At 39.4% G+C, this 23,756-nt stretch overlaps 1 protein-coding gene across 10 annotated transcripts in view; it reads left to right on the top strand.

The window, feature by feature from the left end:
* The window catches only part of SLC4A4 (solute carrier family 4, sodium bicarbonate cotransporter, member 4), a 408,259-nt gene that overhangs the window by 185,149 nt on the left and 199,354 nt on the right, over positions 1-23,756 (top strand). For 9 of the 10 annotated variants that reach the window (XM_021100503.1, XM_021100500.1, XM_021100504.1 and 6 more), the window contains exon 4: positions 14,270-14,405. In XM_021100503.1, coding sequence (XP_020956162.1) covers positions 14,270-14,405 — 136 coding nt within the window. 10 annotated transcript variants of the gene reach the window in all.

Here is a 23,756-nt window from a genome sequence, read left to right on the forward strand (position 1 = left end):
CCCAAAAAAGGCTGTAAGCCAAGTTATTGTTCTCTAAGTCTTTGAACATTTAAAATAGTAATAGATTTCAAGATAGAAGAGAAACCCATTTTTGAAGTGAGCTTGATTTCAGCAAATGAAAGAATACTTTTTTTTTGACTCAGCTCAAAATGTATTAATTTCATAGGCAGATTAACCAATTGTCATTCATGGCAGGATATACCATACAACCATTTCAGAAAAATTGTAATTGCAGTTGATGTTTCTCAAGTGAATTCTTGGACATAGCGATTCATAGTGATCAGATGAATCACTCTGTAGAGAAAATTTAGTAGCAACTGATTTAATGTCCAATTAATAACAATGTAATATTTGGCTCTATTTTATAGTTGTGGCTAGGAAAAGGTGGTTAGAAACTGACTTTCAGAATTTTGTTTAGGGAATTTATTTAACTGAGATCACAAGTAGCTATTAGATGGCATTTTGGGGTGTGATTTGAAGTAGGCTTAGATGACTACAATATAAGAACTAGGCATTGGCCAGTTTTTCTTCAAGTATACAAGGCAAAAGTTCAGAGTGTATTTAATAACTATGATTTATTTTCATATAAACCAATAATGGAGTCTATAAAAATATTTGGACTCTTGTTTTGAAAAACTAAGACTTTTTAAAGGAGGATGGTAATAAAACATGAGTATTGTTCTCTAATAGAGAATCATGCTTCCTAGAATCTCTATTAGGCAAGGGTAGAGACTGGGTGGGTATACCTTAGGGTATAATAACCTTCATGTGTGTGTTTTGGGTGCAGCTCAAAGATAATCAGTGTTGTTTAATATTTATTGAGTCTCTCTTGGGTTGCTGATGTGTATGTGCTTTGAAGACGGACACTCTTTGAAGAGAAAAAAAATAGATGGCTGTCAGTAGAATCTGTGCATCAGAATTTGTGCTCTGGGAGTTCCTGCTGTAGTGCAGTGGGTTAGGGATCTGGCATTGTCTCTGAGGTGGTGTGGGTTGGATCCCTAGCCCAGCGCAGTGGGTTAAGGATCTGGCATTGCCCCAGCTGTGGCGTAGGTCACAGCTGTGGCTCAGGATTCTGTCCCTGGCCTGGGAATGTCCATATACCATGGCCGTGGCCAAAAAAAGACAAAGGAAATTACAGAAAAAACCAAATTTGTGCTCTGCGCATAACTTCCACATTCATTTCAGTAAGTCATTCTGTGCATAGCCTAGTTCCTTTCACGGCACGTTCTTGTTAATCTGTGAACCATCATGCGTGCCTTTCCCTTTCTGTCTTTGGAATCCTTCATCCTTATTTACATGCTTTATTCTTCTTCCAGTGAAGTCCCAGTTTTAAAAGTCATTTTAAATATTTCCTGCTCATTTAGGTCTCTGGAGTTGGAGTGTCTTTATCTCTTCAGGTCACTTTCACTGAGGTTTATTTTTGTTGGCACAATCGATGATAAAATCATTCAAAAAGCAAGAGGAAATATCCTCATTCACTGTACAATTCCTTTATGTAGCTGGTGTTTGAATGCTCTTAGTGTTCACTCCACATCTTTGAGTGAAAAATGGGGTAAATAAGAGGTGAGAGGAGTTCCAGTCGTGGCTCAGCAGGTTAAGAACCTGATGCAGTCCCCATGAGGATGTAGGTTCGATTCCTGATTTTGCTCAGTGGGTTAAGGATCCAGCGTTGTCACAAGCTACAGTGTAGGTTACAGATGAGGCTCAGATCCAGTGTGGCTGTGGCTGTGGCTTAGGTCGGCAGCTACAGCTCCAATTTGATTTGATGCCTAGCCTGGGAATTTCTCTATGCCACAGGTGCGGCCACAAAAGAATAAAATAAAGGGTGAAAATATTGCTAAGGATTACTAGTTTTCCCCTCAAAGCATGCCAAATTCTGTTTTTTTTTTCAATTTTTGCATTTGAAAATTTGTTGATAGGTTTTGTTTCTCAAAGGAGAGATGAGATCAGATTGACAGAATGAATAGACACTTATAGAATAGTACTGTCTTATATTTCTGAATAACTTTTTGCAAGGCAGAAGGGCAAAATTTGATTCCATTATTCATGGATGTGCCTTGAAATCTCTTCCTTCTTCCTGTTGTTGTTCTGTGCCAGCCAGCTGGGGAAGCTGAGTCAGAGGGTAAAGGGGGAATTTGCTCAGTTGGAATTGGAGCTGAACACGAGATCCAGGTCTTATAATTCCGATTCCATCACTCCACCCATGATGACTGTTTACCAAGGGTTGTGTTGTCTTGAGAAGTAAATTCCCTGGCTAATGCTAGACAGGGGGGCACGCGCAGAACTCCCATCTCAACAATGGATGCTTCTTAAGCTATAAAGATCTTATTTCCCATGAAGTTGTGAGAACCAGATGCTGCAAACACTTTGTTGATCACTTGGGGGAGTTTGGCAACAAACCAGCAAGCTTTGGAGGGTCTCCAATATCTTATGAAAGTCCTCCTTAAGGTGTGTTGAGAACAATCTCCTGTTTCCATCATACCCCGCAAACAATAGTACTTCATTCTCATTTTTACATTATTAGACAACTTGAGTATTTTATGTTTCAAATTTACCTTGACCTACTGACTCACCTACATGTCAACATTGCATCAGTGGGTTGCTTTTATCTCAGTTTACCCTAGCTTTTCACTCTTAACTTGGTAACTTAATCTTGATTCTTCCTTCAGGTTCCTTTACGTTTGCTGTTTATATTTGCTGGCCTTGGCATTTGATCGTGGCTTCCTCTTAGAGATTTTGGCTTGTCTCATTTTTCAGACCCAGAGCACCTTCTATTGCCTTACTAGGAGTTCCCTGTCTCATTCTCTGTCTCATATCCCTCTCTATCTGAATCTCAGATATCCCCCCTGTGCTCTTTCCTAACCCTCCACATAAGGAAGGTGGCAGAGGGACTTGGACAATTTTCAGATGAATGTCTAATCCCTACTTTATAAGGTTATTAAAGCATTTTGTGAACATAGTTCTCGGAAAGATAGATTCGAGCTTATGGAGGTCTTGAAAAAGGTGATAAAGTGAAAAATACATTTCTAAACCAGCTTACACTGGTTCATGATGGATCTAAAGACAGGGTCGTCTGAGAAGGCAAAGGAACTCTCAGTTTTTTGTTTGATATTTAATTAATTGGAAATTTTGCAGCCAATTAAGGACGAGCCATGCCTTCCAATCACCACTAGCCTTAGAAGTGACTAAAGCGTTGCTCTGCCTATCCTTTCTGAACAGGAAGCTCTTAATAATGAATGACTTTTGAAGTGCTTCTCCTTTACTTCCCCTCCGATGAACTGAGTTTCTCTTCAGATGACTGGAAGTATTATAAATAGGCTTTTTACATAAGGGATAGAGAAATGCTGGCTAGAAAGACTGTAGTGAAAACATTGTGTTGAAAAGGGTGACTTCCTTACTTTTATTGATATTACTCTGTGAAACACATAGATTGTTCATAGCACACTTTAATAAGAAATCAAAGACTCTAATCAGCCCACAAACACAGTCTGATCTGTGTTTTCCATCAGCTTTGTATCAGCTGTATGAGTAATTTAGAAGGAGGTTTATTTCTATAACAAATTATGCTCTTCTCTCCTAAAATACGGTTCTAAAAACTTAGCTGATCTCCTTTTATTGCTTATTAAGAATAGATTTAGCCAATCTCTATTGATAAAATTTGAGAAGGCACTTATTTAATGAAACAGTATGAAAACTTATTGTGTATATTAATTAGACTCTTGTTATTCAAATGCCGTTTCTCAAATAATTGAGCTGAGGATTTACAAGTGGTCTTTAAGATTCTGGTCTGCTTTGGAGGTCTTTACTGGCCATTGGACATATGTGGCTGCTTGGCACCAGTAAAGCAGAGTCTTCTGGGGAGATCAAAGAAGGCAGACGAAGCATTATGTTGTCTGAGAGCAGTGAAACTTCTACTGTCAAATTGGTAGTGTTGGAGGGCCTGTTATATATATGTTTCTTTGCTGAGAATGTAATTAAGCTTCAGAGATGCGGGGGCTCATGGCTGCTAATTTGGATCTTCGACTCAGAGCAGACTTAAGGCAGAAAAGAAGCAGTGCTTACTGGAGAATCTTGTTGACATTTCTGTATTGTGTTCAGAGTTCTATCAAAATTTTCAGAGCAGTGAAGTATCTGTGGGGAATGTGACTTTTTTCCCCTCTATGGAAAGAACAAGCACCTCTATCATGTTTTCCTGATGCCTCCCTTTTTAACAGGATTATGTTTTCAATCATGTTCACCCATAAGGCTGTCCAGGAAAGATGGGTAGGATGTTTTGGCCATGTGGGGATGAAGTCAGAAATCCTAAGGATCCTTTAAGACTCTTTATATTCTCATGAGCTTTGAAAGAGAGTCTACAGGAAGGAACATGCCTTTTTTATGTGGAGGCATCTAATGGCAGCATTAGCATAATGGCTGTGACACTAATATTGGAGCAATAAATTTAGCTGCTTTGTATAGAAAAGAGTTGCACTCGAGCAAGTCTGTAGAGTTTATTTTGGGAATCGGGAAGATTTCCTAATGTTGATGAGAATTGAGTCTGACTTTGGAAACCTCAGGGTATAAATTGTGCTGATAATTGTTCTGAGTTGAACCTGGAGAAAATGCTGATGTATTCACTCTTAAGCGGAGTGATTCATCATATAAACCTTATCATGGACAGCTCTGGCAGAGCAAAGAGAATGAAGGAGGGAGTGAGAAATTAAAGGAAAATGGAAATGGGAGCTATGACCTATGACATACACTAGGGACTTTCAGGTCTTTTAGGAAGACTTGTTGGTGGCCGTATTCTTTACCATTTAATTTAAGGTTGAGCTCCTATTTACAGAAAGCCTCTTACTTTTCCACTTCACTTGCATGGAGTCCCTCACCCCTGTCCCCATTGTTCTGTTACCCATGGAGTTATTTTTAGGCCTGTGTGGCTGCTTCCTCTGCTAGTTTTCAGAACCATCGCTGGTCCTGTTACATGGTTCAGAACTGGCTGTTTGAATCCCTAGACAACAGTAAAGGCAAATACTGGGGGGTCATGTTTGTTTTAGAATTCGTTGGGAAAGATAATTGAGATTCTGCAGTTTGAGTATTGTAGGGAAGTGTCTGGCACTAATTTGCCATGACTATCCCCAAGTTAGCAATTAAAAATACCTTAATGGGTTTGTTTTCCTTATAGTAATGACATTAATGTTAATTTTAGAAAATCTGGAAATTACACATAAGGAGGAAAACAAGAATCATCAATAATTTCATCATTTAGGAATAATAGTTGTTAACATTTGGCTCTGGTATTTTTTTCTCTATATACTACATAAATCATGAAGCCTTTGGTTGCAAGTGCAAGAAGCCCCATTATAATTGGAATAAACAAAACAGAATTTATTGATTCACGGAAGAAAGGGTCAGGATAAAGCTGGTTCTTTGGGGAAAGGAATTTGATCTGAACAAAAGGCTAGAAGAGAGTTAAAAATAAGAACCAAAAGTTAATGCTTATCCAGAAATGTCAGGCGTTAGGTACCTTGTAACTTTAACGAGGCAGATACACCCTGGTGGTTAAATTTGAGCGAATAGATATGGTTGTAGGAATTCTTCTTCTTTGTCTCTTTGCTTTTGGAAATTCTTTGGCATGTGGTAGGTGTCAAAAGACATAATTCAAGACTCAAGCAGGGGCAGAACAACACTCTGAACAGGGTACTAGCTCATCAAATCCACACTGTCATGATACTTCATCCAGACTTCTTGGTCACCTGTTTGTTTGTTTTTATTTCACCACCACCTGTGTTGCTTTGGTACCTCAGGTATTGCCTCCTTGGGAAATTGCTGACTTCCTTGGCAGGGTACTGACATTGCCACACTGGGCTGTAGTGACAGTATCCACAATGTGGTACCCTTTCCAGGGGATTTTGCGGACAGAGGGTATCAACAGAGGAGCTGGCCGCAAAAGGATGAGTGAGAAACATGCCTGGGTTGGAGGGGTCCAGCAAACACTTGGGAGGTCGATTTATCAGTAGGGTATAGTCTTGTGATGCACAGCTGGGGCAAAGTTAGTGAACTTGGGTTATTACTGTATGGATGAGCCCATTCCCCCCCCCCCAAAAGACTCAAGAGTACTGTGCAAGCTTGTATTAAATAAAGTACGGAAGATGATACGGTGATAAATAAAGTCCAGAAAAAAAATCAAGGAGTTCAGTTTCACCGTTTGTTTGTTTAATGATTGTGTTAGCTCAGGCTGCTGTAACAAAATATCATAGCCTGTGTCAACAATAGGAATTTATGTCTCACAGCTCTGGAGGCGGAGAATTCAAGATCAAGGTCCTAAGTGGTTTGGTTCCCTGGAGAGGGTCCAGTTCGTGGCTTGCAGGTGGCAGCCTTCTCCCTTGGTCTTCACATGGTGAAGGAAGAGGAGGCAAGATCTGATGTCTCTTCTTAGAAGGGCACTAATACTAATCACATCATGAGTGGCCTGTTCGCATAAGCTCATCTAAACTCAGTTTTCTGCCAAAGGCTCCATCTCCAAATATCATCACATTAAGGAATAGGGTTTCCAATATGGATTTTGTCAGGGACACAATTCAGTCCATTATAGTTATTTAGTTTAGGGCACCACTGAGGCTGCTAAGACCCAAAATGACTGATTTGAATTTTCTTTCTTTCTGTTTGAGATTCTTGAAATATTGGAGTCATATTCATAATATAATGAATAAAATGGGAATAATTAATAAAAAGCATCAGCAGACCAAAAAGCCTTTGAGCCATTTTTTTTCCCCCAATATGGTGTCCCCTGGAATTTCATAGATAAAATTTATTTGACTGCTGGACCATCCCTGGAACTACTTCTTTGTGAATGGTTTAGCAGCATTTTAAGTCACCTGTTAAGACCCCGGAAAACTTCGTTTTAATTTTTCCGACCCACTGCGTTATGAAGGGGAAAGAATGAGTTGAGGAATGGAAGGGCGATCACTTTTTTTTTTTTTGTTCTAAAGAATTCTTAATATTTTATAGACATGTCCTGATAACATTTTTGTAATGTAAACCATAGGTAAGTTATTTTTTTCCACCATTTTGAACATAAAAGGCTAAGACACAGGTATTTTCCAAAAGTGTCTCATCAAGTTCCAGCTTTTTACACCTCTTGATGGCTGAAATTTAACTTACTTTACTCCTAAGTAAGATAGTTTGGTAGTATTCTGGAATCCAAGCTCTTAGCACTGTTGACTCCTTATAGCTGAATAATAATGTCATGGCATATTAAGCATAATTGTGATAATTGACAGCTTTTCATGTGTGGGAGCTTATTAATACATGGATACCTAAGTATTTTTAAAATTATCCATCTTAATGAGTGCTATTTGGCTGTTTCAATTTCTTAGCTAATTTGAAACAGAAAAAGTAACCATCTAATTTACCTGTCTAGAGCCTGCCAGCATGTAAATCAATAGTCATTTTCTGAATATGTTGAAGCAGAGGTAGGTTAAGGCATGGAGAAAGTCTAGCTGACTCGTATAGCTCACTCCAACAAAAGTTGGATTCTCTAACAGGTTGTTCAGTGCTATTAATTTGAAGATGCTAATATATGGATGGCTAATTTAGCTCTACTCTAGCCCATTAAAATGGAGTCATATGTGTCTATATCATAACTCTTTGGTTGCAAGTGACAAAAAAAATTGCCTCATTACTTTAAGCTAAAAGAGAATCTTTACATATGATTGAAAAGTCACTGACTTCAGGCATTGCTGGGTCCAGGTGCTTAAACCATGAACCTGTTTCTCTCTGGGTTCTGAGTTCCTTATTCCCAGGCAGGTTTTTCCCTTAGGGTTGCCAGTTGGCCATCTGTATTCAAAGCTTATATTTCCATTTTAGCACCTTAGTATAAAGTGAGCATTTATTTCCTAGAAGTTCCAACAAAAAGCTGATGCTTATATACTCTGATTGGCTTGGATTAAAGTGTCCACTCAAAAAATTTTATTACTATTGTTATTATTATTATTTTGCCTTTGTTTTATTTTATTTTATTTTTAGGGCCACACCTGTGGCACATGGAAGTTCCCAGGCTAGGGGTTAAGTCAGAGCTGCAGCTGCCAGCCTATATCACAGCCACAGCAACTCAAGTTCTGAGATGCATCTGCGACCTACACCACAGCTCATGGCAATACCGGATCATTAACCCACTGAATGAGGCCAGGGATCAAACCCGAATCCTCATGGATACTAGTTGGGTTGTTACCACTGAGCCATGATGGGAAGTCCCTCCACTCAAAAATTAATTACTGTGGCTAAAAATTGTGATATTCTCATTGTCCAGTCCTGAGTCACAGGGGGTGATTTAGCTTCAAAGGACTTAGAAGTATAAACATGATCCTGAAGAGGTGCTGTTATCAGGAAAAGAGGTTAGCCTTGCTGGGTGGGCAGGAGTAGCAGATGCCACTACAAAATATATATGTGTGTTAAAGATGTGTATATATATGGAGACTTATTCATTTAGCCATTTATCATTTCTTATAGTTATAAATGAGAAAAGCTTGAGGATATTATGTTAAGTACATTTTTAGAGTACTGCAGTGGCCTATTGATTAGGTAAATTATGGAAGTTTTAACATGCATGGTATCAAGCTACATACTTTTATCTCAGAATGAAGAAGAGAAACGAATACTTGAAATGATAACTATGTAAACCATTTGGAGATAGCGCACTAATAACTTAAAGAAACAAATAGTTATTTCTTTTTATACTTCGGTTTGAGAGCTAAGACTTTACCAGATGGTGGACTTTGACAAGGAGAAAATGCAAAATCCAGAAGTCCTCATTTAACCCACAGAAGGGAATTTGCATGTAAACTTTTCATGCTCAGTATGAATGCTCATTATGATCATTATTTCTATTAAGGATTTTTTTGGGGGAATGGCCAGCAGGGCGACCACAGCAGGATGCTTGGCAGACCAAAAATAAAGAGCACGTTCACGAATTGCCTTTCAGTGGATAATAAACCAAATGTTCAGTTAATTTACTTTAGGACTATTTCACATGCCATTGAGATTTCTGCCCCTTCTGAAATTCAATATTTACTGTCTGTATTGTTCATGTGGAAATCCTTCTTCTTCTTCTTTTTTTAAAATGAGATTATTCATTAGAGTGTAGTGACTAAGGAACGGGCTTGGAAATAACACAAGTGGGTTTGCCAGAGTTCCTGCTGTGGTGCCAAGGGATTAGCAGTGTCTCTGGAGTGCTGGTACATAGGTTCGATCCCCAGCCTGGCATAGTGGGTTAAGGATCCTGTGTTGCTGCAGCTGTGGTCGCAACTGAGGTTTGGAACTCCATGTGCTGCGGCCAAGAAAGAAAGAAACAAACAAACAATAACAAACAAAAACATTAAAGTGGGTTTAATGTCCTATCACTTGCTAGTTGTGTGATCTTGTTGAAATTCCTTAGCTTCTTAATACTTAGTTTCCTTGTCTGTAATATGAGAGTAGTATAAGCGAATAATAGTAGTCGATATTTCATAGGCTTGTGGAAAATAAATGATGTAAGTGAAGCACACTTAACACAATGCCTCCTACAGTGAAACCATTTCAATAAGTAGTTATTGCATGTTACATTTTTATTGATAGCATTTTTCCTATTGTTGTCTATTACCTTGCAGCTGTAAGTGCCTCCAGGACAGAGATCTGATCTTAAAAAATATTTTGTATCTTTTCAACAAGTACCATAGTGTACTGAATACACTAAAATCTAATAAATATTAAGTTACCAAATGAGAGTATAGGGACTATACTTCCACTTAGCTTCATTGCTAAGCCCTCGATTTCCATTTTGTTACATTGCGTTATTTTCCTAGTTGCAGTCTATCATGAGCAGTGAGTTGTGTTTCCCTGGCTTGAGGCGCGCTCAGTGGATGAGAGCTCTGCAAAGCTGCGAGCTGCATCTGTGCAGGGGAAGCTGTTCTTTAAGCAGGAGGACATCTATTCTTCTCTGTTAGAGGTGGGGACAAACCCACTTCCCATCTATTAGAAATGGACAAAAAGTTGATTTTCTAATTACATAGACTTTTCCCTTCCAAAAGCTAATTCTGTCTCAGGGACCTTTGATGTTGAATGCTGATGAAAAGTAAATCAGAGTTGTGACTGCAGTTTCCTAACCACTGTGCAGACTAACTACATTTTTAGTACCGTGACCACTCTACTGGCCAGAAGTAGTATCCAGACTCCAGATTCTGCCAATCGTTTTTTACTCTCCTGTCATTCTTTCATGCTCTTTCAGATCTTCTAAAATAATTACGCATAACTATTTCTTGATTGGAAAGGCATTGCAAGTGCTTTTACACAAAAGTCCTGGAACTTTAGATTTTTTTTTTCTTCTAGATATCTAAGAAATTTCAAAGGTGTTTTTTTCCCTAGTTACAAAAGTAAAACATTGTATCTTACATTAATATGTATTCAGTAACCTTATTTTAATGTTCTGCAAACACAGAACAGTTTGCAGATATTTTTCATGTTTGTTGGTTTATGTACTAATTTATTTATTCATTTAACTAACTAATTAATTAACTTGTTGTTTGTTTCCCCTCCTAGCATATAAGTTCCATTAGAACAGGAATCTTTTTGTGAAGTTCTTTGCTTTATCTTCAGAGCCTGAAGCAAAATCTATTTAGAGCATAGACAGTACCTAATAAATATTACTGAAGGAATACACGAAAGATTTGTGCACATTTTAGCATTGATAGAAAGGTGAAGGGTAGAAAATAGAAGCCCTAGAAATAAACTGCATAACATTTTATTTATTTATTTATTTATTTATTTAGGGGTCTATTTTTTTAGGGTCACATCCATGGCATATGGGAATTCCCAGGCTAGGGGTCAAATTAGAGCTGCAGCTGCTGGCCTACACCACCGCCACAGCGACTCAGGATCCAAGTCACGGCAATGCCAGATCCTTAACCTGCTGAGCGAGCCCAGGGATTGAACCATATGAATACTAATCGGGTTTGGAACCCACTGAGCCGCAACGGAGACTCCCAACTGCATAACATTTTAAAGATACATAGACAGGCAGTTCTTGCTTTGCCCTGTAGTTCAGGACCATGAAAATGACTATGCAAGCTGAAATTATACAAAACAATCCTAATGATCAATGGGAAAAATTATTATTATTATTTTTTTTTATTTTCCCACTGTACAGCAAGGGGGTCAGGTTATCCTTACATGGGAAAAATTATTATTGTTCTTTAACCTTTAAATATTTTTGCCAGATCATTGAAATCTCTCTTGCTGTTGGCTATAAAGATAAAGGGAAATGAAAAAAATAGTAAGACATTATAAATACTTATTCAGTACATACTAATTTGAAACATTGGAGTTTAAGTGATTTATTTCTTTGTAGAATCTTAGCAGAAGTGGTTTGCCTTTTTCCTATGGTACAATTTATGAAATAGAGCAGCTTTTCTATGCCCAAATTATCATCTTCCTGTTTAAGTCTGGATCGGCTTCCAACATTTTATCCTTTGTACATTTCATGTTAGGAAATGTCTCCCAAGTTTCCTTTAATATGAAGGTTTTTTGTTGTCTTTTCTAGGGCCGCAGCCTCGGCATATGGAAGTTCCCAGGCTAGGTGTCTAATCAGAGCTGCAGCTGCCCGCCTATGCCAGAGTCACAGCAACGCCAGATCTGAGCTGTGTCTGACACCTACACCATAGCTCATGGCAACACTGGATCCTTAACTCACTGAGCGGGGCCAGCGATCGAACCTGTAGCCTCATGGTTTCTAGTTGGATTTGTTTCTGCTGCGCCAAGATGGGAACTCCTGAAGTTTTTTTTTTAAACCAGTATCACTTCCACTGGGTCATCATTATTGGTATGACCACTTGCCCTACTATTTCTATGAATGAGTTCCCCTTCACTATGTCCCTCCAGCTGTACATCTAGAGTCTCTTAAATGGTGAACAGCAGCATTGTCTATGTTCCTGTAATCAGCTAGGTTTTCTGTGACTCCATCTGTCTTTGACATAGATTTCACTTCCAGGGTCAGTACTTTTTGCTTCTGGGCTATACTGTCATTTTTGTTGGCCAACTCCCTCTTTTGATTATTCATGTCATATAAATTTATCATTGGAAGACAAGAAGGCAACACAACTTCATACCTTGCTGTCTGGGCATGAACTGGATGACAAATATGTAGTGTCCAATCAATGACAGACTTTGGTGACTATGATTGGTCCCGATCCTGATGCACATGTGTTATTTACATAACAATTGATGGACTGAAGAGTTGGTACTTTATGCCATTACTCACAGTTAATATACCATACAACTGAAATTTGAACTGTGTTGCTGGGGGACTAGTTTATTTAACTAAACTGTGGTAGCTGATATTCACACTCATTAGAATCATGCAAAATGAGGGCTCCCTCAATGCCAGACTATTTTTTGGGCATATGTGTATTTTTTCTTTATCAAAGTGGGATCACTTTATGCATATGATTTTGTAATTGTATTTTTTTTCAATTAATACTATATGGTGTATATGTCAAAAAACAATAATCTCATTTCCATGACTACATGGAATTTTATTGAATGGTTGTAGTATAGTTTGTTTAACTGATTTTTCCTTTTTGGACATTTAAATTTTTTATATTTTTCTCAGTTATAAACTGTGGTGCAGTGGTCACTCCTGTAGTTAAGATTTTGGGATCACAGCTATTATTTATTTGGAAGGAACATCCTTCTAGTGGTAGAATTGCTGGCTCACAGGATAGATACACTTCTAAAACATTTCCATATTTTTTCAAATTTCCCTTCAGAGAGATCTTCCCATTTTGGCTCCTACCAGTGTCATAAATTGAGAGGGCCTGGTACATGTGTACTAAACCCTTTCTAGCATTGGGCTTCTCATTCTTTAAAATTTTTGCCATTTTGGGAGTTCCCATTGTGGTGCAGCAGAAACGAACCTGACTAGTATCCATGAGGTTGCAGGTTCCATCCCTGGTCTCGTTTAGTGGGTTAAGGATCTAGCACTGCCATGAGCTGTGCTGTTGGTCATAGACCCACATTGCTGTGGCTGTGGTGTAGGCCAGCAGCTACAGCTCTGATTCGACCCCTATCCTGGGAACTTCCATATGCCACAGTGCGGCCCTAAAAAGCAAAAAAATAATTTTTTTTTTGCCATTTTAATAGGTAAAACATTTTGTTTGAGTAATTAGTTTTGATTACTAGGTAGGTAGAATATTTTTCATGGATTTATCTGTAGTAAATATATTTCGATCTATGGAATTTTATTCTGTTCTGTATTACAGCAATTTTAAGATGGTAGAAATGTTTTATTAGGTTGAGTACATATATTTCTACAAATTTCTATGTATGTATAAAGCTGTGTTATTGGACTGTGTTCACATGTGTATACCGTTCTTGGTTTTACCCAGGGATTATAAGGAGTATCTGTGGGCCTTCGTTTTCTAATATAATCATCAGTTTCCAAACGTTTGCCTTTTTTCCCTTTTTTTTTTTTTTTTTTTAAAGAAGGAGAAAATAGCTCACAACCTGGGGGAAATTCTAGTTAATTTTCATTACATGATTTTCAGGAGATGGGGTCAAAAGGAGCTAGTAGGGCATTCAATTATGTGCTTGAGTGTGTTGGAAATTTTTTTTCCCCCTCAGGTGTACAATATTTTACTCGGGCTTGTTTTTCAAGGGCATTGAAGTGTGACTCGACATTTTTGGGTACTGCCATTATGTAAAGAAGAGGTTCCATCTTGTTAAATATTCCTTCATCAGCTTTGTAGTTAGGCAGTTCCAGGCAGTGAGGAGCCCGTGAGGGCACGGGCTTTAGGCATTGGACACAGGGAGGGGCTGGGAGGCGGGGGCCTGGGGGAGACTCAGGATTGGGGTGCTCCGTTGCCCCCTCCCACTGCTATAGAACAAGTGATTGGTCAGGCTGGTTTCCGTTGAACACTTTTGGATGGGTCATCAGTGCAGAAGGAGGCAGGGTCATGCAGTTGGAGCTCAGCTCAGCTCATCTGAGGGCTAAAGGTTCTTTGCGACAGGTCGTGTAGCTGGAGCACTGTCCTTGGAGAGTGGTGGAGCTGAGGCACAGTTTAGAACCAAAGGAGTAGAGAGGGGTCTTGGATTCCTTTTTGTCTTTAGGTTGGGGACAAGGCAGGCTCAGCGAGGAGCATGTCCACTGAGAGCGTGGAAGGGAAGTCCAACAGCTCTGGGGACAGAGGACGAGCTCGGAGTTACTCTTTCCTCAGGGTTGTCCAGCCAATGTTTAACCATAGTATTTTCACTTCTGCAGTCTCACCTGCCGCCGAGCGCATCCGCTTCATCTTGGGCGAAGAGGATGACAGCCCAGCACCCCCTCAGCTCTTCACCGAGCTGGACGAACTGCTGGCCGTGGATGGGCAGGAGATGGAGTGGAAGGAGACAGCCAGGTGAGGCATGGCTGACTGTGCGGGACCGACCTGAGGAAACAGGGATGGGGCCAGAGACTGGTCTGTGTACCCCATTCTCTAACCCAAGCACTTTGCAGGACTACTGAGCCTTAAGGAATCAAAGGATTCTTTCTCTTCTCTTGGACAAAGACTTGGACACAGGGCGCCCTTCATTCCACTGCCAGAGCATTGTTTCATTGACCTGCATTTTTATCATTTTAGCCTTTGCAAGGAATTACAAGTCCATCTCTGTTTATATGCTGTTTAATAGTACAATATTTTAAAGAGATAAACTCAAGCCCCCAAACATGACAGCCTAGAGATATGCACCTGTAGCCGCCACAGGCCTAGGTATCTAATGAGCCCTTGTCTGACTTATTTCCCGATCCCTGTTAGGGGGGTTGCAAAGACGATGACTCTTACCTGCCAGCTTGCCATTATTTCGAGTAAACATCTGTCATCTTTTAAATATCCAGTGAAAGCAAGCAGAAGGTTCACTTGCCTTGGGGGTGTTAGAGACCTGAGTTCAATTTCAGTCTTTTGTCACCTGCCAGCTGCATAACACTCAGTTTCTCAGAACTTGGGTTTCGTCATCATCAAGTATATACAATAATGTCTACTATCTAGATATGTATGTGATATAAGATATATACTATAGAAATGTTTTACTAGATATCTAATTATATCATGGATGTTTATATACATACATGTGTATGTGGAAATGCTTTATACATTGTTAAGCACTGCACAAATAGCTAAAGTTGCCTTCATCTCACAGTGATAGAGCTTTTCTTTCTTCTGGATGTAGGTTTAGTTATATATATATGTCATACTAAAACTTCTATGACATATAAAAACTTTGTGATAGAAAGATGTTGATGTAATGCATTTGTTGGCCTCGCATTGCCATCATTTATGGAGATTCAATGGATTTTATTTTCACAAACAAAATAATGTCAACTAGTGCCTTTGTATAGTCTGTAACTTAATTCAAATCAATTAAATGCAACCAGTGTCTTTTGAATGCTTAGTACATGTCAGGCACTGTTTTGAGTGCTGGAAGCAGAGAAGTGAGCAATAACGTATTCTTCTCCTGCACCTCTAATGCTCTCTCTTGAAGCTTTTCCTCCTTTGCTTCTTTCCATGATACAGTAATTGTCTTAGTCCCCTCTCTTAGCACCAATAACCTGAATATAAAAAGTCCTTTGAAAGCACGTTTCTAGCCCATAAACCATTCTCTGAAAAAGGCTCTCAAAGTAAAAACTTATGGTGGTCTCTTCATTGCATCCTTTCCTTTTCCTTCTTTCAAACAGAATAAAGCCAGAGTGAGCACTGGTGCAGCTTGAATTGAGTGTTGGGGAGATTTGGGTCTTGTCTTGGCTTTGCTGCTCCCCAGCTGTTTAACTTTGGGCAAGTCATGTCGTCATGTAGTCGCCCCGAGCTTGAGTGTTCTCTTCTGTCAAGTGAGAGTCATACTGGGTTGCATCCTGTGTAACTTCATGCACATCTCATAGCTCTAAAATCCATCCTTGTGTGTGTGATGGTGTAGTTGGCTGCGACTGGAAGAGCTACTTTGATTCTTGCTTTCATCCTGAAAATCTGTGCAAGCACCTGTAGAGAGTAGAACTCAGGTGCAGCGTTCTGTTTTTTTCTTTCAGCGAAGTGCAGACTACACTTTATTTTATTTGACCCCTGGTCCCAGAAAGTGGAGCAGTCACAGCTCATTGTATAAGTAATTCAGCGTTGAACAAGATGGATGTTGTATTTTCATTTAAGATTCTTTAAAGTTAAGACGGTCATGAACTCTTTATTTATAGAATCTTTCCTTGGGAGCATATCATTTTGGTGACATCATTTTTGGTAGTGTCATTGGACCCTGAGAGCCTGTACTGCTGGAGAGGAAGTGTGGTGAGAGTCCACCATGTTCAGGGGAGGCTGTCCAGGGAGAAACACACTCACAGATAGTCTGCACTCTTAACTTCCCTTACGTAGGACCTGCCACAATTACTATTACTTAATTAATCGTGTATGTGATGGTATTGTTTTCATTTGGTCTCCCTCATTACACTAAGAAGGAGAGCCCACCGTGTCTGTCTTTCATTACTATAGTCCCAGTGCTTTGTACCTAATAGGTGCTGAGTAACATGCGTTGAGTGTGATCAGTTGAGAACTGGTTGCCTTAGAATCTACTGTTCTAAGGATAATGCTTCCTTAGAAATACTATGTGGTCAAAGTTGGAGTTCTGTGATAACCCATCTCTTTCTGACTGATGGACAGCTCAATGACAGACTCAGGTACCCAGCACACCACTGATAAAGCCCCAAAGAGGACCTTTGTTTGATGTTTCAAACTAATTCATCAATACACTGATGCCATCTGCCTTAATTCTCTAGCCCAGACTTCTTGCCTTGTTTGATTGAAATCAAATATTTAGTCAAGTAATAGGCATCTCAGAATAGCATGTCAGAAACTGAGCTCCTGATATACCCCCCTCCGATCTGTTCCTCCTTCAGAATTCCCCACCACAGTGAACAACTCCATTTTTCTAGTTGCTCCAGCCAGAAAGATTGGCATCTTCCTTGATGCCTATCTTTCTCTACACCCTTACTCAATTCATTGACAAGTCCTATCTAGGGTATCCTCAAAATGATTCAGGTCTGCAAAATCTCCCATACCTCCAATTCAATGCTGCCACCACCTTGGTCGAAGCACCATTATTTCTAAACATCTAGATGACTGCAAATGCTTCCTTGTTAGTCTGTCTCCCTGAACTTACCCTGGACTCCCTCAGGAGCTACACACCATCGCGGTTGGACCTCATCTCCTCCTTTTCTCTCCCTAGTTCGCTCTACTTGAGTCTCACTGGCCTAGTCATACTCCTAGGACCTTCCTCTCCCCGTTGTCTCTGTCCGCAGTGCTCTCCTTGCTGTACCCCGTGTCATCTACATGGCTCATTTCCTCACCTCCTTCAGATCTCTCTTCAAATACCACCTTCTCGGTGGTGGCCAGATCTGAAATGCAAACTCTCCCCCCACCTTCCCATCCCCCATCCTCCATATTTGTCCTTGGCACTTATTGGCATTTAGCATATTAACATATCTTGTTATTGTCTCATCCCGATTAAAATTAAAGTTCCATGAGGGGAGGAATTTTGGGTTGTTTTGTTCACCCCTGTATTCTAGTGTCTACAACTACCTGGCATGTAGTCCACCATCAAGAAATAGATGTTTAAAAAAAGAATGGAGAAATGGAACATTGATTCTTAGGTTCTGTGTTCAAATTCTCTTGGGAAGTTGGAGGGTGCTTGTGTCTCCAGAAATGATTCAGGTTTTCAGTGATTTTTTACGTCCTGCAACATAACTGTGCTTCTGAATGTTTTTGCAGTAATTTCTGACTGCCATTTATGATGTCCAGTTTCCAGACATGATAGGGCTTTTTTTCCCCCCAAAAAATAGCACTCAACCCCACCAGACTAATAAAAGTTTACTGCTTAAAAGGGGTTCATTTTCCATGTGAAATGCATGACTTTTTTGGGGGGTAGCCTAAAATGGAGCGTTCTTTGCTTTTTTGTGAAAATCCCAATTACGTGGATTATTTTATTTTAAAGAGAACCAAGCTGCCAGGCTTTTCCAGCCTAATGTAATTTCTACTGTGACTCCACACCCCACAGGACAAGCTCGTACCCTCTCTAGTCCTCTCCCTTCCCTTTCAATGCTCTGTGCTTTTTTCAGTTGACTAATGATTTACTTTTATCAGGAACATCCTACATTGAGTCTCAGCATTACTGAAGTTTTAGCCGAGCAGTGTTTTGGGAAGTTCACGTTTGCTCTGTGTCACCAAAAGTAAGGGAAACGGTTTCAGTGGTAGGAAAAATATCCCCATTTACATCTCAGAAGTCATAGTAGTCCTGTAAAACTCTAAACTATAAGAGTATGAAGAGAGGTCTTTGTTTTTATGAAGTTTGAAGTACAGACAACCCTACCACCCTCTTTTTTTTTTTTAAAACATCTTTTCCCTGTTCTTCCCTTTTCTGAAAGTCAGAACTTTGAATTTTCACTGGCTCTTCCAGTAGAAAGTACAGGTTGAAAACTGAGGGAAGGGTCTCAGACCTGAGAAATGTATGTGATCAATGGCATGCAGAGAATATGTCTTTTTAAAGGAGTACACTTAAGTGTACTAAGTACTGACATTCAGTGATGTACCGTAGTTGTAAAGGAATATTTGGCATTAGTGAACAAGCCTGTGCTCTCATTAAGAATTTCCAGGTGGCAGAGTTCCCGCTGTGGCACAGTGGGATCAGCGGCATCTCTGCAGCGCCCAGACCCAGGTTCTATCCTCTGCCCAGCGCAGTGGGTTAGGGATCTGGCATTGCTGCAGCTGCTCAGATCTGATCCCTGGCAGGGGAACCCCACATTGCCTGGGGCGGTCAAAAAAGAAAATAAAGAAAGAATTTCTAGGTGGCGAGGCATTAGCTAATGGATTCATGAAGCAAACTGGTAACAGAGTAAATCGTGGTCCAGCTTTGGTGATGGCCCAAAGCCAAGAAGAAGGGCTGTCACTACCCCTCACCACTCCAGACTCTGGATTTCTTTGAGTCAGTGATGTCTGCAAACACGGCTGTTGGCTTTCAGTTTCCCCCCAGTGACTATTCAGATGGGCTGTGTTGGACTTTATCGCTGTTAGAAGAATGTATGTTAATGATTGCTTCCCCCATGTGATTCACATTTTCCTGCAAAACCAGAGTACAAAGGAAAGACATCATAGGTTTCACCAAACCCAACAAGCCAGCGAAGGAAAAGGGTGCTGTGATCTCAGTAGAAGAACAGCCCTTTTGCGTTTCTGCTCCTTGAGAGGCCCTGCCCTCCTCTGGAGAACCCGGCCAGGGCCTGGCCATCAAGCACAGTCATATGCTCTTACCCTGGGGCTTTGCAGAGGGACCTCTCTCTTCTAGCCCACACTGACCCCTCTAGCTCTCCTATACTGGGTTATTCTGGAAAATTCCATTTCCGACCAAGTTTATTTTTTCTGTAAGAAAAAGTCTGAAGGAAAAGGAATTTAATCATCTATGTAATTATATGTGGTTACTACACTGTTTTGCAATAACTTTCACGGTTGATCTAGAAATTCAAGAATTCTCCTTAAAAACATCATTCATCCCAGATACATGCTAGCCTTGGCTTCTTTTATGTGCGATGAGGCATTTATTAGTTAGCCAGAAATTTATTATTACTTTAATAGCTTTATGTGGTTGGATTATATTCCAGGGCAAAGGTCACGTCTATTTTCCACTGCAACACTGGCATGTTTTTAAGCCAGAGGTCTTGTCTTTTCTTGATTATATTTAATCATATGATTGGAAACTTGCAAAATTCCGTGTTTCCCAGTGGGCCTTCTGTTTCTTCAACAAACGAGCTAAATGCTATTTGGTTGGCAGTCACTCAGAGTGTGTTAAATTGCAGTGTACTTTATCATTATTCTTACAAGACCTTGGAATAAATAAACTTCACCTAATAAACTCCTCCTTCAAGGTTACAACAGTTTTGTAATTGTCAGCATTTAAAAAGCCAACTTCTGAAATTAATTTTCCTGCAACTCGTCAAGTACTAAGACCAAAGGAAAAGTGGAAAACTTATTGCAAATATATGGTTATTCATAGTTATTATGAAGGGTAGATAGTAGCTTTTAGTACATTTCACAGCAAAAATGTCTGGTTTTTAAAAATGTAATTACATGGTTCTAAAGCACCTTTACAAATTCATTGGCACTCAAGTAAGCTGAACTTTGGTACCTTTGCCATAACCTTTACTTTAATGGGTTCTGATTTGAACTGAGTCATTTTTTAGTTTTTTTCTCAAATTTGTCCTTGATATGTGAGGAGGATAGACATAGCATGTGTAGTTTCTGGAGTGAAACTACCTGTAAGCAATCTGTTTAAATGGGCAAACCATTACTTTTTGCCTTAGAGTACATGTTGGAAGTACAGTTAGTTCCTTGAACTATTTGAGCAATATGTGCTAAAGGAATTGCATAGTCTTGGTCCCATAGTTACCTTTGTGCCATCAGCTATACTATGAAGTGACATCCTCACATCCTTCAATATTTACCGAACTCAAAGTGAAATAGATGCTTAAACTCAACTATGAGCCAGTACTTCCCCTTAGGAGTGTAGATTCTAGGGAACTGACTAGTGTTGAGACTTTATGTTTCCATCCCATTATGATTAATTCTTGACAAATCTTGGCTGGTACAATCCAGGAGGATGAGTAATACTATTCTATAAATCCAAGGTAGGTGGGATATATTCTTTCTTTTATTTTTATTATTATTTTAAAATTAAAGTATAGTTGATTTCACTGTTTCTTCAATGTCTGTTGTATAGCAAAGAGACCCAGTCACACACAGTTCCCTGTGCTGTATAGGAGGAGCCCATTGCCCACCCATTCCAAATGTTACAGTTTGCATCCACCAACCCCAGACTCCCCGTCCATTCCACTCCCTCTTCCCCCCCGCCCCGGGGATGCATTATTTCTAAATGTACTTTTAAAACTCGTTCAAAGTCATATTTGAGATAAACTGTGGAGCAGGGTGAAGTAAGAGATTGATCACTGGTTTTGTTCCTATTTTCTTTCTCTTTTTTTTTGGAGAAAATTTTACTTAACTTTTATGGTTTGGACGGTTGAGGATGATGGTGGAAAAGAGCTGCATACTGTATGGAAGTGATGCTTAATTTTATGGAATGAATTTGGTGATACAGGTTAACGGCAACTGATTGAAGGGCAACTGGTTATCATTTAGGAAAGATAAGAGGGTGGCGAAGGCTATATGAATAAAACTCTCCCCTTTATTGGGTTTCTAGCTGGCCCTTATCATTCACCTTAGACTTAAATTCTCTGACCAAAGATCCTATCCCTCAGCTGAGGAGAATACTCTTAGGAGTAAAAAAAAAAAAAAAAACAAGATCGCTATACTCTTTATGGATAACACAATTGCATGTTATCTTGACTAGGGTTCATATATTGTGGACTCTTCTATCTTCTAGAGTGCCATCTTGAGCAATAAATTATAACATTAAATGTAAATATGATTCGTATACTAGTTACCAGCCGACGTGGTTAGAAATTCTGAGAGTGAGCCTAAAAAGAGAATATGCCTAATGTTAGCTAATGTAATATACTCCTTAAAATGTTTGCTCTCAAAATAACTCAGTTTACCTTTTGTCGTTTTGACAAGTCCATCAATTGTATAGGAGCATGATGTAAAATTCTCCTTTTTTTCTCACTTCCTTTTATTTCTATGTCTAATACAACCAAGGTGAAGAACTATTAATTCACACACACACACACACACACACACACACTAATATTAAAGATCTTTCTCTCAGAATGGTTCACAACCACGTTTATAGAAATGAACAAGGTCCAGTTCTGAGGTTTTAGAACGTCTTTGATATTGGCTTTTTAATGTGAGAAAAACAAATAAAAATCTCCATTGCCTACATTTTCGGGGATACAGGGGAAAGGAGGAGGGTCTTAGAACTGAGGGTGAAGTTGGGGATAAGGTTGCCATGGAAACATAGGTGTTTCCTGGCCAGGAGAGGAAAGAGAAGGGGTTCATGGCCATGGCTCGTATACATATGAATCACATTAGTGTTGGGCTTGATTAAAATTCTGAATTTTCTTTGACATTGTGGCTGATCTCTTGATCTATTTTCACTCCTGGTTCTACTAATGTGTTCTTTTCCTTCTCTGAGGGTGGTGAACAGTCTATAAATAATCCTGTATGTAGAGCTTCCTCTGATCTCTGCCCTTTGTTCTCATCTTTAGTAAGTTGGGTGAGTGTTTAGCTTTTTCTAGGAAAACATTTTCAATCATTAAAGCTTTGGGTGAGGAATGTAGAAAAACAAATTTTAACCCCCTTCGTATCTTGTTCAATATCTTTCAGAGGTTTCAAGTGAGGGAAAGCAGCATTTTCCTTTGAGTCATGACAAGTAGCAAAATGATGATGCTTTCTGATTTTCCTTTACCCAGTGTAGGAAGAGTCAGTATGTGTAATATGTGGGATGTCAAATGTTTTTGCTGTCATTTCCATTAAATTTTTTTCATCCCTATGTATTGCTAAGTTATCAAAATCTACAAGTCTCAGAAAGAAAAGCCATGAAAGAATGTTGCTTGTTCTATTGCTAAGGTTGATAAGAGAACTATTATCAGAATAGATGCGTTCATTGAACTTGTGTATTTTTTATTTTATTTAAATTTTATTTATTTATTTTCTAAGGCCCCACCTATGGCATATGGAAGTTCCCAGGTGAAGGGGTCGAATCATAGCTTCAGCTGCCAGCCTACACTGCAGCTCTCGGCAATGCCAGATCCTTAACCCACTGAGTGAGGCCAGGGATCGAACCCACATCGTCATGGATACTAGTCAGGTTCTTAACCTGCTGAGCCACAACAGGATCCTCAAATTTTTTAAAATTATTTTTTGGTTGCATTCCGTAGCATGTGGAGGTTCTAGGTCAGGGATCGAACCTGTGCCACAGCTGTAACAATGCCAGATCCTTAACCTGCTGTGCCACAAGGGAACTTTCTGAGCTGGTGTATTTTTAAAAAACATTTTATTGGAGTATAGTTGACTCAGTGTTGTATTAGTTTCAGGTGTACAGCAAAGTGAATCAGTTATACATATAAATATATCCATTTTTTTCCCTCAATAGGTTATTACAGACTATACAGATTTTCCTGTGCTATACAGTAGGTTCTTATTAGTCATCTCTTTTATACAGTAGGGTGTATATATTATTCTCTCCCTCCCAATTCCTCCCTCCCCTCAATGGTTTCACCTATGGTGACCCTAAGATTGTTTTGAAATTTGTGAGTTTGTTTCTGTTTTTTTAAACAAGTTCTTTTGTATCATTCTTATAGACTCCACATGTAAGTGATAGCATGTGATATTTGTTTTTCTCTGACTTACTTCAGAGCTGGTGTATTTTTAAACTGTGGAGCCAAACTTGAAGAGCAAAGCCTCTATTAGCATCTCAGTGAGTGGGGAGCATGTGTCAGCTGAGAGATGTATGTGAAACTAAGACATAGCAATACATGCTGGCCTCTTTAAGCATCAAAGGGGAATTTTATTTTCATCTGACCACCTCAACACCATATTTTCAAATATTTAACATAAATATTGGTTCCTAACTGATACTTCACCTGATGTAAACTTGTCAAGGTCCCAGCAGAATTCTCACAGTGGTCGTTATTTTTGCATACCGCAGGCACTATACCCACATGGAGAATTTTTTTCTGCATTATTTTAAGAATTTGCTTCAATCACCATCCTTATGGATTTCATCGTTCCATG

Source organism: Sus scrofa, chromosome 8, assembly GCF_000003025.6.
Source record: "Sus scrofa isolate TJ Tabasco breed Duroc chromosome 8, Sscrofa11.1, whole genome shotgun sequence".
Classification (NCBI taxonomy): Eukaryota; Metazoa; Chordata; class Mammalia; order Artiodactyla; family Suidae; genus Sus; species Sus scrofa.